Genomic DNA, 18427 nt, shown 5'->3' with positions numbered 1-18427 from the left:
TTTTCAAGATTAGTAATGGCACTTTTGGTTCCTATAAGGCCAATATGTCATCAATCAATGGGCAAAAGGAAAAAATTGTGGAGACATTTTATTTCGGACTTTTATTTTTGGCCCGTGGACACTTTTGGTTGCCACGTCAAAAACTTTTTTTATCCCGTGAAATTTTTCAGTCCCCCCCCCCACCAAGGTATTTTATAAACGTTCCCTTATTTTTTCCCGTTTTAAAACGAGGGCGCTATTGTAACACGGGCTGTATTTAGCAGTAAAAAAAAAGTCAGCGCGAGAGTGAAATATTTCACTTTTTCTCTCGATTTTTCGTCATTTTCACAGTCATAATGTTCTGCAGCAACAATTCAATGAACAATCATCCCTGAAACACTGCAATGTAATAGTCGTAGTTGTGAAACGCGGGACTAAATAGCAACGATTATTTTCCCAATCGCATGATCGACATTTGCATGTATGTAAGCTTACCTAAATGCTTTTGAAAGTAAACAAGTAACATGCTTTCCACACAACCAAGTGATGAAGATGACCAGTATGTGCTGGTTGCTAAAGTTGACAATGCCAGGAATGTCTCTAACATACTCAAAGCTGTGCATTTCAAAGAAAGAGAGGTAAGAATAGATCGACAAATTGAGTCATTCCATCTCAGCCAAAAATTCAGAAAAGGTTGCAGGTGTAGATACAGACTTTAAGGTACATATTTCGAGGTGCATAACAGACACAAAATTTGTGTCATAACAAACACCAAATTGGTGTCGATGACCTGACATGCATGCATTCTTTTGTGATGGTCTTTCAATTTGTGTCGGTGTCCTTGGCAGACTTGACTATGCTTCAGTGGTCATGAAAGGATTCAATAGATAACCTCTGCCCCACTAATCCCCAGCTATTGTCTGAAATTGCACCTCGGAAGATATATTATAACAACTCAGTCCCTCAAATGATAGTCATATAACGACCAAAAGATAAATGACTGACTATCATTGAGGACTGAGTTCCGCAGTCTATTGCAGGTGGTCCGTCGGTAACGCCTGCTGGCTGTTGCTGAAATACATCTAAACAAATTTACGCTTAGTTACAGTCAGAACAAGAATCTAGTATGAAGCACAGTAACGTTTAACCAGCGTAGCTCTTTGAATTTCAATTTGCACATGTACACGATAAATGCATTCGGTGTATGTGTGTGAAATTGGCAGACTTGAAGTCCATGTACAAAGACTAGAAATTACATTTCAAATGTACACCAAGGTATTCTCACTATGAGATATTGACACTGAAAATCACACTGAAACTGCAGAGTAACACTGAAAAATTATACAATAGATAATACCACTGAAATAGCACTGAAAAGAGTTCTTTTATTATCAGATTAATGTCTATAATCACACTGAAAATTGACCGCAACATTTCTCAAAATGTGAGGTCATTCAATAATCCCACTGAAGCTGAAATGGTCCTAATCACACTGAAATGTATTGGGCCATGCTATTGTTATGAAATTTAATCCCTAGATAATAGCCACACTGAAAATACCAATGGAGTAACAATGGAAATGGCTAGAGTAACGCTGAAAATGGTTTTCAATGTGATTTTCAGCGTCAAACTTTCATAGTGTCTTCCCTGACTATTTCACTTACCATGTCACTGTTGCCCTAAACTTGTTTCAAGTAAGCTTCCTTGGTTGTATTATGTGTCTGGAAACCTTTGGTTCAAATTTGTAGTATAATACGTTTATGGGACCTTTGGACGTCCAACCGATCGATTTGAACGTACCATTGGCCTGGAGAGGAGGCATCTCTGTAGACGATAAATCAATATGACCTTCATGAAGTAAGGATCAGCCAAGCACGAAAAATTTCTTGTTTAACATAACTAGTTTATTTTTACCGTAGGCCTATAATCACAATACAGGGCCTGCTTCAAGTGTAATGTGCGAGAAAATGATTTCTTTGATATTCTTCTTGATTTGATTAATATTATACTTTTGTTTTTAATACCTTTACATCATAGGCCTATACCTTGTTTTAGTAAAAATATAGTCTAAAACAAAATGAGATTTCCCTCCACCTTTTCTTTTTCAAAGAAAGTTTTCAAGCTGGAAATAATGTCACAGATATTTTTGTTGCCATGTTTAAAGATACGAAATACCTGTGTGATGGTTGATGAAGGCTCAATATCGACTATAATGGCATACAATGTAGGAAATATATCAATTGTGTGAAGAATACTTTGTGGGAAGTTAAATTTTATGTATAATTCTGACTTACAAAGTATTGGTTAGTACTTTTGTGATTTTTCCAATTGGCGTTAAACATGTTTAATGCACGACTGCATTTGTAATGCTAATTGGGAAGTAAACAAAATATTCTGTTGGCGTGGCCTGAACTAAAGGTCTGTAGTGCAAATCTGTCTGTTTATCCAGCGTTTAGAGAATGTGTACTCAACCGTTGCTGTCAAAAGACCTTTGATTCTGATTACTTGTCTGAGTGTTTAATGACATTGTACCATATATGCCTACTGCGGATGCGGTGGCATAGCATAATTCTCCATTGACGTATAAAGAACATCATTAACAAACTTTAGTACTTCTCGGACCTAAAGATTATAAGAGATTATACACTTGGATGATATTGTATTCATACTTGCATCTACCAGCATCTACTGCTACGTCGCCCGAAGCTAGCCTTTCGAATATGCCTGTAATATGCCTGTGTGTAAATAAACGAATTAGTATGAAGCATGCACGCAAGATTAACATCGTCACACGTCTGCGCATGTCCGTAGGTGCTAGGCCAAGTATAAACTTTCATTTAACATTCTAACCAAGCACATGCACCTCAAATCTAACCTTCTACCTCTCTTCCGGCAAACATAGTCCAAGGGTCCCTTAAACGTACTATAATAATCCTGAAATTATGTGTCCTGTTTGTATTAAACTTGCAACATGCCTGAAATGGTGGTGATTAGTCCGAATAATCAGACCCAGAACAAAATATTAATTTCTGACATGATCGTGTACTGGGTCTGAACTGTTTCCATATGAAATCTTGATGGCAACTTGGACAATAGAAGCACATGGTTCTCACGTGACAGCTTTTTTAATCCCTATTCATGTTACGTGAATCACGCTATTGTGGACCATCCTTCTGATACTTGAGTGTTTGGACAAGCGGAACGGTCTTTTGTCTACCTCTCTGTTTGTAAACAAACCAGGAGGTCGAAATCGTCCTCCTCGCCGAATTTCGAAAGTCAGCGTATTAGTACGGCACTAGGTGGTGATCAAAATTGGCTCCCAAAATGTCTGACAAAACAATCCCTTAACCTTTTGACCTTTCCCAGAGGTGTGTCTTATTCTACCAATACCCTGAACTGAGGCTGTGACTATGAGATACTTCATACATAATGTATGCATAACCTACATGACATAGTCCATGTGCTTTACTGCCACATCAGCAGAAATGAGTGTAGTCTCTTGCTAAACATGCATTGGCTGCACATGCATAAGGCCGTATAAAATTAATGTTTTGGTTCTCGTCCAGAGGATTTTCATGAATTGATGAGGGAGGGAGGTGTTTGTTTTTTTTTTCCAATGTAAAATTAGCATTGTCAGTAGTTTTCGGTCTTCTCCAACAGTGCTCGAGGAAACGATGAGGCCTTTTTTTTTTTTTTCCAAATGTGAGATTCTGAGGGATAAACCCCCTAGAGTACCACAAAAAGACTTGGAAGTGATGCTTGTTCTCTAATAAACTTATATGAAGATTTCATAAATCATTCCAAAGTCTAAAAAAATTGAAAAATCTATAAAAAAAAAAAAAAAATCTGACAAATCCCAGAAATTGAGGAGGGAGGGGACGAGAACCAAAATATTAATTTTACACGGCCTAACATGTGCTCTCACAAGCTTTGTTGAAGGTTTTGAAAGGTCATGTTTTGGCACATATACAGTGAGCATTTTCAGCTGGACACAGACAGGTGGATATTTAGAATTTCATTTTAAAACAAAGTGAGTACGGTACAAATTGGGGATCATATTTTTCAGATATGGAATAAGGGTTTTTAGTGCATTTTGAAGGTGGTAGGTGTTTGGGAATTCTCATTATAACTGGTGCAGATATCATGTTTTGGAATGTAAACAACGTTGACAGCTTGTCCACCTTATATCTTACTTTGGGGTTATGCTGGGCAAGTCATACTGACGTATGACTTGCCCACACTGGGTATACATTCGCAGGCATTGAGTTTTGCAATGTGATAGGTGTGCTGTAAATCGCACGCCTGGATAACCCGAGGTGTGCTTTTAGGTGTGCTGCAAATCGCATACCTAAATAAACCAAGGTGTGCTTTTTTCAAAACTGGTGTATGACTATGATTTCATTTTCAGCTAAAACTTAGCAATTGTGACAACATACATGTACTTTTTTTAAATGGCCATGGTAAAAGCTCTGGGTGTATACTGCATAGATGTCCCTGGACTTTGGACTTATTGCTAGTGTCATTTGTAATTTTTTTTTTTAATTAGTTTTTTTTTTTTTGGATTTAGAATGTCCCTAGAATGTCCCTGGAACTTTATAATGTCCCTAGAATTTTTTTTTAATTTAAAAAAAAAATTACAAAAAAGATTTTAAAAATTATAAATTCTTGTTTAAAATAGGCAAATTTGTAAATTATGTTCACATAATAAACTATGAATGATTTTAAAATGCATTTGTTTTGTATGCTTCTTTACTTCATAAATAGGTTGTAATGTGAACATCAATTATAAATTTTCTTATTTTGAACATGAATTTATAATTTTTAAATCTTTTTGTAATTTTTTTCAAGTTTAAAAAAATTAAAAATATTTCAGGACATTTTTAAGTTCCAGGGACATTCTAAATAAAAATAAAACTTAAAAAAAAAAATTTTTTTTTTTTTTTTTTTTTTTAGGTGTGCGAAAAATCGCACCCTCGGCGTATTTTCAGGCGTGCGGCGCGTGCGAATCGCACTCGCACGCCTTAAAACTCAATCCCTGCATTCGGTGCTAGAGTAGAGTATGTTGCTATCATTTTTCGGTCGGAGACGGACAGCGTTGACATTTTTTGCAACGGGTGTTATTTATTCTCTTAATGTTGACATTCGGATGAAAGTTATTTTGATGAGTCATTTGCTTATTTTGTATGTGTGGCTCACGCAAGCAATACGAAGTATTGCTGTGTTAACAGCCCCCGAAATGGTCTACTTTTAGCGGACCTCAACTCCGAAACAGTTTAGTCATGTAGTTTAAAATTCAATCCCCAACCCTTTGCTTAAAAATGCAATCCCCAACCCTTTGCTTACCTTTGGGACGAATTTGTGTGAAGAATGCCCGGTACAAACATAGCTTCAGTCCCGTTAATGAATATTTCTTCCGTACTCCAATGGTTCCAACTGGGTTCCAACGTGGGCGTCACGATGATAGCCTCCTACACAACCAGATTGTGTCGGTCTGACGCTCGTCGATCCTAACAAACCTGTGATAGCCACAGTCTGGCCTGAGACATGATCGTGTACTGGGTCTGAACTGTTTCCATATGAAATCTTGATGGCAACTTGGACAATAGAAGCACATGGTTCTACGTGACAGCTTTTTAATCCCTATTCATGTTACGTGAATCACGCTATTGTGGACCATCCTTCTGATACTTGAGTGTTTGGACAAGCGGAACAGTCTTTTGTCTACCTCTCTGTTTGTAAACAAACCAGGAGGTCGAAATAAATCCTCCTCGCCGAATCACGAAAGTCAGCGTATTAGTACGGCACTAGGTGGTGATCAAAACTGGCTCCCAAAATGTCTGACAAAACAATCCCTTAACCTTTTGACCTTTCACAGAGGTGTGTCTTATTCTACCAATACCCTAAAATTCAATCCCCAACCCTTTGCTTAAAAATGCAATCCCCAACCCTTTGCTTACCTTTGGACGAATTTGTGTCGAAGAATGCCCGGTACAAACATAGCTTCAGTCCCGTTAATGAATATTTCTTCCGTACTCCAATGGTTCCAACTGGGTTCCAACGTGGGCGTCACGATGATAGCCTCCTACACAACCAGATTGTGTCGGTCTGACGCTCATCGATCCTAACAAACCTGTGATAGCCACAGTCTGGCCTGAGACTAATTTTATACACATGCGACGACGACATAGTATCAGCTAATCATAAGCCTTGTTAATGTCCGTTTAGTTGCACTGCTCATGCGTCATGCCGATCAGCGGCAAGCGACATGATAGTACGAAACCAGCATTAGAGCCGCCATTTTGCACATGTGTGTTTTGCTCGTGAGAAAAATTACCTTTTGTTGATGTTTATCAAAGAAAATTTTCGATAACGGGTCATACTAGGATTTCAATTTTTTATTTTTAATGAAGTTACATGTTGTTTTCAGGAATAACACAGGAATTTTTGAGTTTTATTTCAACTGGTAGTGTAGGAAGGTGAGCGAATTCGTGATGAGGTTTTCTCGTTTCAACGATCCGATAGTAGGATACGAGACGTAGGCTAAAAAGGTCTTACGCATGCACGGTGGTGTTCTTGAAATCATCTAGAAATGCTTAATTCGCTGGTCTTGGTACAAGTGCTTATTTTGAACAGTCTAAAATTTTGTTGAAGTGCAATTTTAGCAACATTTTTTGTGATCGGCTATGTTTACTTCTGAACTTTCATTGCTTCCGCGAATCCGACTAGATTTTGAATGCAATCGGTCTCTAGCCTAGAATGTGAAGAGCTCTATCGATGAGAAATTTGTGGCTAGACTTCTCGAGCAACAATATCATCATCACACCAAGATCAGATTCATAGCTAACTTTTACCCAAGAACCATTACCGAACAACCTACTTGCCATCATCAACAAACCCACAGTCAAGATATTCAACTCATTACTCATCCAAGATCAGACCACTGCCACCAGAAGGCAAGAAGAGCTGTACATACATGTAGGTTCGACTTCTCAGCCGATGTCTCACCCTTCAGCTAAGTCAGCACCAGTCTTTTTACTCAAGTGCACTTCAACTTTGTTTTATAAATCTTCACTTCTTTGTTGGTTGTGGGCGTACAGATTTTTGATGTTTGTTTCTGCACCAAATGTGATGTTTGCACCAGTTGGCGAGATACCAGTGAATATTGGTCTACCAAGAATCACTGTAGAAGTAAAAGTCTTTTACAGTTTACTAAGCTGGCGGTGGCTATAGCACCCCTCAAAAAATATTTTGTGGAAAGGGAACAACATGCCCAAATGTCTGACAGCTATATTTTGTAGAAAGGGCACTTCTGGTACTTTTTGACATTCTATGTTATTATGTTTTCATGTTTTGTTATACTGTTTTTCTATGTTCCAGCTCGCTACAGTTTTTGCCAGTGAAAATGGTCTTAAAGTGACAGTAGAAGATGCTAAATGTGTGCAGGCCAATGCTTTCATCCAGACAGGAGTCTTCCAAGAGTATAATATGACTGTGGATACAACTACATTTAAGATCAATCTCTCAATATTACTGGTAACATATACATTGTAGTCAGTTCACTGTATCTACGGTATCTAAACAAAAATTGACAAGCAAACAAAGCAAAGGTATAGACCATGGCTTCTCAAACTCAAATTTTATAAGAAAAATGTGACGCGACCAACAGCATAATACCGGTAGGCCTACTGACAAAATAATGATGTTACTTACCAAAACTTCTCAGTGGCATACGGGGCAAAATTTCCAGAGTGGGCACAATTTCCAAGTCCTTTTTTTTTGTGTGTGGGTGGTGGGTGGGGGTGTGTGTGTGAAAGTCCTGGGACCCCTTTTGGGAGAGATCGCGACCCCAAAAAGGTTGCAACTCACAGTTGTGGGAACCGCTGGTATAGACTGTAAATGTATTGGGTTATGGGGCAAGGTATGAGATTCTCATGCCCAAATAGTTTGTATTTAAGGGATCTAAAATGAGCGTTTATTGGGTTTCGACAGTATTTTTTGTGGGACCTGAGAGCACCCCAGACCTATCAAATTGCATTCTGAATACGAAGCATGTCTTTCTGATATCAAATAATTTTCATTTTTTGAAAATCACAATTTAATACAAATTTTATGACAAATTATAAAAATTTGATATTTTTCAAATTTTTGATATAATACAGTCCTCGAAGTAAATTATATAAATCTAATGACATATTCTTAAAGTGTATGTAGCAGGGAGGAAAAGCCGACGGTCAATTGAAAATGTTGACCTTTCATATTGAAGATATGGATTTTTTTCCCAAAAGACCTAATTTTTTGGTGTTTTGGGAAAAAAAACCCATATCTTCAATACCAAAGGTCAAAATTTTCAATTGATCGTCGGCATTTCATCCCACCTAAATACACTTTAAGTATAAATCATCAGATTTATAAAGTTTACTTCAAGTACTGTTAAATATCACAAATATCAATTTTTAATGATTTGCCATAAAATGTGTATTAAATTGCGAATTTCAAAAATTAAAATTATTTGATATCAGAATGACATTCTTCGTATTCAGAATGCAATTGATATGTCTGATGTGCTCTAATGTCCCAAAATAAATACTGTCCAAACAATTCATACCCCAGCCCTTAAATTGTTTATCACATTTTCTTGTTTTTTCAGTCATGTTTGAACATATTTGGTTCCAATCCTGCAAGTGCTGGTGGTGCTACACCTGCTCTGAAGATGTGCTATGGAGGCTATGGCACACCACTTATGCTGATGTAAGTTGAAGTTTACCTAGAGAACACATAATATTATGTATAAATTAAATTTCATGTGGAATCAGTATATATTTAAGTTATTTTGGAGATTTCATAGCATAATACATGTATCCACATTAGAAATGATCCCCCATCACTTTGCAATAGTGAATAAAGGTACCGTAAGGCCCCCCCAAAAAAGAGGTTTGTCTCAAAGCTCGCACGCGCATTTGTAAAATCGTGAGATTTGGAAAAAAACAAATGCGAATTTTTTTATTTCAAAAAAAAAAAATCGTATTTGCATTTGTTTTCAAACCACTCGTGAGCTTTGAGACAAACCTTTTTTTTTTTTGCCTAATGTTAATTATGTGTCTCATTTGTCCGTGGTAAATCACAGGTGATCTTGAAATCCATTTGGCAAGTCTTTCAGAATTGAACATTTTAAATTGCTACTTGGCATTGGGCTAGTCGGCGTAGAAATCCACATGACTGACTTGATATTTTATTTGCCCAGTTCTTTAATACACACATTTATTTGCTTTAAAGCCCTAATGTACGATTTCCTTCAAATTTTAAATTTGTTATTCTCTAATCAAAATGCTGAAATAATACTAGTAATAATTGTCGGGGAGGGTTTCTGTCCATTTAAGCTGAAATAACAAGAAAGTGAAAAAAACCCTACTGGTTATTTTGGCCGTTTAATATATAGTTCTATAGGAGGACATAAAGTCAATTCAGAATTATGACTTTATGTCGAACTTTGCTCTGTTTGACCTACATGCACATCAAATTTGGCTGATTCCATTTAGATGCAAGTTGAGACATGTGTAAACATTATAAATATGCCAAAAAATCAGGTTTTAAAAAAAATAACCAATTTCATATTATAAGATCTAATCATACTTTATGGCTTTAAACCTTGCAAAGTTATTTCTGGTAGTATTCAGACAAGGCATAGCATGATCAGTGGCGCCAGGAAATTTTTTTCAGGGGGGCATTAGGGGGGCAAAGTGAATTTCAGGGGGGGCAAAATCAACAAAGTTTGCGCAAAATTACCGTAAAAAGTTGAAATTTTCGTAATTTTGGGTTTTTTCTGGGGGGGGCAACAGGGGGGCAAGAGTTCTGACTGGGGGCATTTGCCCCCCATGCCCCCCCGTGGCGCCGCCACTGAGCATGATTTGTAATAATAACACTGCATAATTTTTTCCTATAGATCTGTGAAAAATCTAGTTGCCTGTGAGGCTGACATACAGTGTTTTTGGTTGGCCAACAAGCCAACATCAAATTTTGGATATGCTGGGCAAGTAATTCTGCAAGGCCTGGTCTTTTAAAAGCAGTTATAATAATAGCAGCACCTTATCTAGGATGACAAGTGTAATAGCTGCCAGGTGTCATATTGTGTCAAAAGTCTATAGGGCAGCTATTGCAGATATGCTCATTATATTCAACTTTTCATTGAAACAGGTTGGAAGAAAATGGTGTAGTAACAGATTGTCACATCAAAACATTGGAGCCAGATGAAACCCTAGACTTCAATTTCAACAGCACCAATGTCATCAATAAAATAATCATGAAGGTAGGTCAGAAGTTCCTACACCTATACGTATAATGAAAATTGAATTGTCACTGATACTATCAAATGTAGGGCACATGTGCCCCCCCCCCCCCCATTTTGAAAGGGGCTCAATATCAAATGTCCCCCTAACCACAATTTGTCAGCTTAAAGTCACAAGCTTTGTGTTTGATGATTTAGAATAAGAACAAAATAGTAATATTAGATTTATATGTGTTTTGAGATCTGTGTTACTACATTGTATAACCAATAATAGTGTATAAATTTGCTCAAATGGCTTCAATAAAAATAGCAAATGTTAAAAAGCATGACATGCAGCACTGACACCTCAAACTCCAATTTAAAATAATTTGTGTCGCACCACCATTCAAGATGGATTGACGCTCCTGATCAAAAATACAAAAATGGGGTTACATGACTGGGTGACTCCATTTGCAATCTGCACCCCCCTGTTTGGGAGATTAGTTTTGGTCATGTTTTCCATGGGGGGATATAGATTTCAACTGGAATAGCCGATGTAGTGCTGTCGTCGGCACCGTTTTTTTAATGTTGACATGTCGATATAATTCAGATATCGACGTCGACATAAAAAAAATCCAAAAAACATTTTTTTTTTTTTTTTTTTTAATTTTCAAAAAATATTTTTGGCCAGAAAAGTAAGTTATAGGCCCAAAATGACTTGTTATTCAAGGTTGAAACCTGAAATACTGCTTCTCAAAAAAAAAATGCCAATTTTTTTTTTACAAAGTTGGATAACATTGTACATTTTAATTACTTTTACTTTTATTGAACAGCTAGCAATGCATACTAATTCAATGTGTCCCAGACTGGTCAATAGAAGCAAAGGTAATCAAAATGTACAACTTTATCCAATTTTGTAAAAAAAAATTGGCATTTTTTTTTTAGTAGCAGTATTTCTCTGGTTTCCAACCTTGAACAACAAGTAATTTTGGGCATATAACTTGGTTTTGGCCAAAATATTTTTTGAAAATTAAAAAAAAAAAATTTTGATGTCGACATGTCGGGATACGTGCCGATGTTGACATTATGTCGACATAAGGCATGTCGACGACGGCACTAAGCCGATGTGACTGAAATCCTGTGGCATAATGGGGAGAAGAGTACCCCGGACATGCAAGGCAGGGTTTATCTCCATCCTGCATATTTTATCACTCATCCCCCATCCCCGAATAAGTAAATTACACAAGTACAATAATCACGTGGGATAAAGAAAACTAAAACAAGTTTCTTTTCACAACTTCACTGACTTTATTTCTTGCCTGTCTTTTCAGTCTGAATGTTTGAAGGATGCCTTTCAAGAACTTGACATGACTAGTGAGGTGCTAGAAATACTGATGTCACCAGATAAACCATACTTCCGGATGTCCACATTTGGTAACGCAGGTAGCGCATATGTAAGTGTTATGTTGATATGGAATTGTGGTATTTTATGAAACTAGACTTAGGTTCACCTCAAGTTCAGTAGTGATGTAGATGGTATTTCGCTGGTCCTAGTATGCACATGTACAAGGGTGGTTTGTCAGTGCACTTGATTCACAACCACAAAGAAGCATTGCCGTCATAACCGAACTTGAGGTGAACCAAAGTATTGCAAAAAATATTTGAGGGTCTGAGGCTGTAAAACTTTCGAATAAAAATAAAAAACAACAAATCTTCCTTTTAAATACAAACTATTTGATTGCAAAACTTAAATACAGCTTCTATTGATAACAGTACATTAAAAGATGCATACCTTGCAATTTTGTCTGAAATAAACATGTTTAAATGTGACCCGATCTGATCCACTCAGGCTGAAGTCAGAAATTTTGAAAATTGAGTGTATTTTGATTGAGTGTATAGTGATACTTTATTTTATCCTTTTGTTAGTTTTAAGAGCACTGGCCCAGGGATCTGAGTTCAGATTTTCTTGTGTCAATTCCGATTATCTGTTTTGATATGTTATTCCTACTATTATTATGTTGTTTTCTTTCTTTTTTTATTTTCAGTCTGATTTCCCAAAGGATTCTGACATGGTTGAAGTATTTCAATGCACACAGACACAGACAAACAGGTAATGGCTAATTTGATACAACTAACTACATGTAGTAATACTTTCTTCCAAAAGAAAACCATGTTTTACAGGTGGAGGGACTCATGAAGTCGGGTGGATCATCGGGTGTTTTAGTACATACATGTTCATTCCTACAACAATTTATTATTTGCAAATGGGAAATAAACAAGTCGTGTATTAAAAAAAGCCAGACTGACCGACAGACCTGACTTCAAGTCCTGTTTCGTCGCCTTTAAATTTGGTAGTAGAGACTGACCGATCAAGTCCTTTTCTGAATCGGCCGATTGGCCGATCAATTACCTCTTTGATCTGCCGATTCAATCACCGATCACCGATTACCAGTTCCCCAATTGTAAACAATGGCTGCCATCGCTGTGAGTAAATTTCACCCGTATGTTGAAAGGGTACTTGTACGCAAAGTATTAGCATAATTATGTACGCTCTGAGCACCAAAAAAACACACTCCCATATTCATTTAAAATTCTGAATTTGACCATGATTATTATAAGTTCAAATTACCTTTTCCCCCTGATGTCCCAGTCCATCGAATCATTCGATCGCCCCATTTTAATATTGTGTTTACATTCAAGTCAGTGTGAGTTTTGCACATGGCCCGTAGCTCTTTCCAATCTGACACGCACATGTTTGACCCGGAAGTAAGAACTACAATTGTACATGTTCATCTGTTGGCTGTACGGCGTACGTACATGATGTAGATGCGGGGAATTACATGATTATCTCAGCTGCGTGCCTGAATCACGGTATGATTATAGGTTTATCGCCTACAAAGCTTGTTCTTTTGCTAAATTTCGCTTGATTTGACTAGTCTAATTCGATGAAACAACCAATAAATGAATACTTGTTAAGCTTCAACAATTACTTTCATGATATTGGGTGATCGGTGCATAATTACATTGGCGGATGAAGGAAAAATCGGCCGATGCAGATCACTACCGATAAGCTAATTAACGGTCCGATTCGGAAGCTACCGATCTGATCGGTCAGTCTCTATTTGGTAATAAACAATATTTGGTTTATGAAAAGGTCAAGGGTCAGCCCTAATATGGTAAAATGTTGCATCTTCTATGTACCAACAATTTATTACTTCCTATTGCCATGGTTAACTTTTCTATTTGACTTGTATGGAAAAAAGTTGTAACATACTAAATTTTGCTATGGGTCTTGTCTTTCATAGATGGATTTTAACTTTAATAGCTCACTTTAAAATGTAATTCTTTCCTTCTCAATTTCACCCAGAACCATTTTTGCGCAAAGGAGCACCGTTCTCCTTGCCCCACCCGGGTTATCCCTACATCAAAGTTGTGTTTTTCCAAGTTGCGTATATATGATTTGTATACTGTGAAGCATGAATTGTTCACATGTCCAAAAATTGCATGAATTTTGCAAGTGATATGGATTTGCAAACTTTTCATGCTGATTTTGATTTAGTGAAAATTACATGCCGCTAAAATTGACTGTACTAAAGTCGTAAACATTTTGTGCCACAAACACATTGTTCTTTACTATATACATGTACAAAGCCTAAATTTGGCACAGTACCCTACACATCCCCAACAATTGATTTCAGTTGTTTAATTTCCAGGTATAAATTGGTACTACTGAAGCCTACAGTGAAAGCCTTGATGCTATGCAGTAAAGTCTCCATCCGTACTGACCATAGGGGCTTCCTGTCCTTGCAGTATATGATAAGGAATGAGGATGGCCAGATATGCTTTGTGGAATACTATGTAAGTATATATGATGCCATTGGGGTATTCCAGTTAAAATCCATACACTCCTTATTGTAGACACCCACCCTATTGAAGACATGTCAAATAATTGTCCAAACAGGGAGTGTGAATTTCAAATGGGATTACCTGAATGGGTGACTTCATTTAAACTCCTGTTGGGGAGATAAAGATCATATTCCATAAGGGTGTATGGAAAACAACTGGAATAGCCTATTGCAGTTTGCTGGGCCTCTTTCTTTTGTTGCTCCTTAGAATTCATTTTTTGATTCCCCCTGATTTCCCATTTATAAACATAATTTTACTACCAAGAAATGAACAAATTTCATATAACTTGATATGCAGGTAGTGTTGGGGACACGTATTGCTGATGCTGTTTTGCTTTAGTTTTTATTGGATAATTGCAAAAACAAAGGGTAACTTTTCGTAAAAACATCAAACAATTTTATCCAATTTGATAGGTAGGTAGTTTTTTCAGCAAGTATTATTGAACTTATTCTTCTTTTCTTTCTGTGTTTTACTACCTTTTAAACACATTGTTACAACTTCTCTATAGTCATCGTAACTTTACTATGTATTCCTGTTGTAAATCCCTATTACTTTTGATGCTTATCAATCTTAAATGAGGGTGCACGACTCAACTCTTTAAAACTTCACTTTTTGCAAGTTGAGGGTCAGGTAAAGACAGCCAGTGCAGAGAAAACACACAGAGTCCAGTGAGTTTTCACATGAAATTGCTGACTAGATCACCCTATAATTATACAGCTGACGTCAGCTTAAAAATAGATTGGTGTTTCTGAAATAACACATTTTGAAAGCTTAGTCAAATCATGCTTATTTTTCATAGACAATCTAATTCCCAGGCCTAAATGAGGATTATATGATTCAGGGCCTAATAATGGGGTTTTAAGCCTTTTCTAATGTATTACTTTAAGTTCCATGACGCTTTTCGAAACACCAATTTTTCCTTAAGAGATTCAGAATTACTGGTGTACACTCTTAAATGGAAGTTCTGATACGTCGTAACCTAAAGATCGATTTTGAGTGTTGTTTATCTTTCTTTCCTTTTATTTTCAATTTGTTTTTGATTTTTATTGGAGGGGGCAACTGGGGGATCTCTGACTGGGGGCATCTCCCCTTTTAAACAAAGTATTTAACTATATAATTTATCATCCATAATATGGGCAAGTTGGAGAGCAGGTTGCAGTTGGGAAAAAATAACATTGCTTTAAGAATGTTTTTTTTTTTTTTAATTTCATGTTCCTATATGGACCTAAGCAAATTAACCCCAAAATCGGATAACTACAATTGATCTCAAATATTTCCTCTTCATTCTTAGTGCTCTCCAGATGAAGAATGTGATGAGGACTATGAGGAGGACAGATGATGATGATGATGACTTCACAGAGGATGGCCTGTACATTCCAGAACAGATACATCAGCATATGATAAGGCCCTGAAAACAGCTATACAGCTTCATATTGGGACAGATTTTGAGGCATTGTTTCTTCAAGGATGATCCAGGGAAACTATCTGTTCAAAGACTGGCTCAGACCTTAACATCTGACTCTATAGCACCACAGTTTGGATACACAATAGCATATGGTCAATGAAACTGCATCACCTTGGCATTCACATGTCAGGAGAACTGATCCGTTAGACCAGTCTTCTGCATGAATAACAATGCAATGTATCAAAGAAGAAAATATGACATTATTAAAGCCTGTAATTTTACTTTTGACAACAAAGGAGAATAGGAATGTTTTTTACAAAGAAAATCCAGTATATTTCCTGAAGTAGTGAAAAGTAGTTTTGAGGGTAATTTAAGGGGCTCTGATGGTTTTTGCCAGGGAGAAATTCTCAGAACATTATCCTGAGATAAATGTTTGTTTAAAAAATTTTTTTAATATCCATAAAGTCAAGATATATTGTAACCAATCTGTACTACATGGCTGCTTGGCCATTGTGAAAAAACAAAGCTATCAGTGGCGTAGCGAGGGGGCACATGCCCTGGGCGCCACCCTAACAGGGGCCGCCGAATTGACCAATTTATCATCAAATCTGTGCCCCCTCAAAGCGATGAAAGGCAAAATTGTCTTGCGCTTTGCGTGCATTTCAGCACAAGATCATTTGAAAGATCAATTCAAGACTGATATTCAACTTCATTATAACCAAAATTAGTTAGTGGTAGGCCCTGTTTGTGCAAATTTCTGCATGCAGACAATTGTTTCAAGAATTGGGGGAGGGGTGTCATTATGAATTCTTAGTCCTGGGCGCCACAACCCCTAACTACGCCACCAAAATCTATGACCATGATCACCTAGAGATGTGGTTAGCTACACTGACATGGAGGGAGCAGATCCTCTTAAATCTTATTGTAATCTGCGACACCTCTGTAGCAATCTTATCTTTTTTAAATATTCACATCTGACAGTGGCCGTGGTCATGGGTATAGAGTATAGTTACACACAAGGGTAATGCAGTCTCACAGTACATGGAAGGTGACACACAAGATATAACTTTGGATATATTTAAGAAATAAAGGGTAATGCATGATCCTTTACACGAAAATAATGTGTCGAGGCAGTAAAAGCGTAAATAATGGGTGAGGCGCAGCCGAACCCATTATTTAAACGATTTTACTGCCGAGGACACATTATTTGCGTGTAAAGGATAATGCTGCACCCTTTATTTCTATTCTATTACCACAAAATAGTGCGATTTAAAGTGAAAATATCACATTTTTTGCCCAAATATTTCAAGTTGTTTACCTCAAGGTGTAGTGCCTACACGTAGCCAAAGCGTATGCACATTCCAATAACACAACCTAACATTCCATTCTCCCCTATAAGCAGGTATGCACATACAATAACACACCCCTGGCATTCCATTCTCCCCTACATAAGCAGGTGTGCTGTGCGCTTTGCTGTGCGCTGTGATGATATAAGAACATAAAGTTCGTTGCCCTTGACACTTTATCGCTAATTAATGGTCTGTCACGTGACGCGTTTCAACAAATCACAGTGCGCGATTTTGAATAATGGGTCGTGGGGGTAATAGAATGTACAATAATTTGGCTCCATTGTTGCCAAGTATTGTTATAATTTAGACAGTAAGAATGACACATTCCCATTGTATCTTTTGATTATGAAAATTGTATTCAAATCTAAATGTATTAACATATATACAGACCCAACATAGCTGAGAACATCTTGGTTAAGATTGTACATTATAAAGTTCACATACAACACTTAAATTTTCACTGATAACTCAAAAGGTCCTAAGATGGAAAATCAACCTATGATAAATCCCCTACCACATTGGGGAACTATAATCTCTTCAATCCTTTCCGACTCACTTCGACTTACATGAAGATAGGTCACCACAGAATTGTGTTAAAACACTTTTTAGGACACCCACTACACATAATAATGGAACCACTTCAATCCCAGGAAACCCACTTGAAGTGAAGTGGATGTCCTAGAAGTGAAGTGATTGCTTTATAGTGAAGTGGTGTCATAAGAAGTGCCCCAACTTCAAGTAAGTTGAATTGAGGCACAAAGGATTGAAAAGATTATTCCCAAGTTGGGAATTTATATTAGATTTTTTTCCATCTTAAGACCTTTTGAGTCAACAGTGATTTTGAAGAAGCACCTGGAATGATAAGGGCACCATGCTCACCATCAATCAGGGCTCAAAATACTTCATGACGTTTTGTTACCTGGAGAGATTTGATCATGTCTCGCCTCCTTTTTCAACCAAATCGACGGTGATAACTCTTGTAGTGTTACATTTTTATGTAACTCATTGACCCATTTTGTGTTTGCACTACAGTGTTTGGGACACACTATAAGCATATGACTTTTAAATCCCACTGTTTTCAACTTTTTGCTAGAGTTTACATCTGTATGTTTCATATTGTTCATGTTACTTTGTTTCGTGTTGATAAAAACACATGTATATACATACTTGATGGAATTTCTTTCCCAGTCTCCTTCATTTGCGTTTCTGCTGGTTTTGTATGTTGTGGAACTTGAAGTTTATTCCCCTTGAAAAGTAAATGGCATATCATATTAAAAGGGCATTTCGTGATCCACAGCCTCATCCCCCACTTTTCTCAAAAAAAAGTTGAGATTTTTATACCACTGGAAACCTCTGGCTACATAATGTTTACCAGAAATTTCTTGCAGATTAATTCGTTTAGCAAAAATTTCGCCAAATTTGAATTATGGAACAGTGTATAATACACATAATCATGCATAACTCACAAACGCATAAAATCGGAATCAACTGAAATTTTGGGAATAAGCTTTTTTCGTGGATATCTAC

The 18427-nt window shown here is 37.0% G+C and overlaps 1 protein-coding gene across 1 annotated transcript; it reads left to right on the top strand.

The window, feature by feature from the left end:
* Positions 1 to 296: 296 nt before the first annotated feature.
* Positions 297 to 16648, top strand: LOC140164817 (cell cycle checkpoint protein RAD1-like). Its single transcript, XM_072188192.1, has 8 exons — positions 297 to 617; positions 7357 to 7512; positions 8627 to 8727; positions 10171 to 10282; positions 11572 to 11694; positions 12286 to 12350; positions 13954 to 14098; positions 15438 to 16648. The coding sequence occupies exons 1-8, from the start codon at positions 504 to 506 to the stop codon at positions 15483 to 15485; spliced, it is 864 nt and encodes a 287-aa protein (XP_072044293.1). The 5' UTR covers positions 297 to 503; the 3' UTR covers positions 15486 to 16648.
* Positions 16649 to 18427: the final 1779 nt, after the last annotated feature.

This window comes from Amphiura filiformis, chromosome 11, assembly GCF_039555335.1.
Source record: "Amphiura filiformis chromosome 11, Afil_fr2py, whole genome shotgun sequence".
In the NCBI taxonomy this organism is placed as follows: Eukaryota; Metazoa; Echinodermata; class Ophiuroidea; order Amphilepidida; family Amphiuridae; genus Amphiura; species Amphiura filiformis.
The sequence above is the reverse complement of the archived record's forward strand: the minus strand, read 5'-3'. Positions and strand labels throughout refer to the sequence as shown.

Bases quoted from the DNA above. Each gene is read 5' to 3' on its own strand.
- LOC140164817 (XM_072188192.1), top strand. From the start codon at position 504: ATGCTTTCCACACAACCAAGTGATGAAGATGACCAGTATGTGCTGGTT. The intron at 12,351-13,953 runs GTAATGGCTAAT...TTTAATTTCCAG, and splicing joins ACACAGACACAGACAAACAG to GTATAAATTGGTACTACTGA. The intron at 14,099-15,437 runs GTAAGTATATAT...CTTCATTCTTAG, and splicing joins TATGCTTTGTGGAATACTAT to TGCTCTCCAGATGAAGAATG.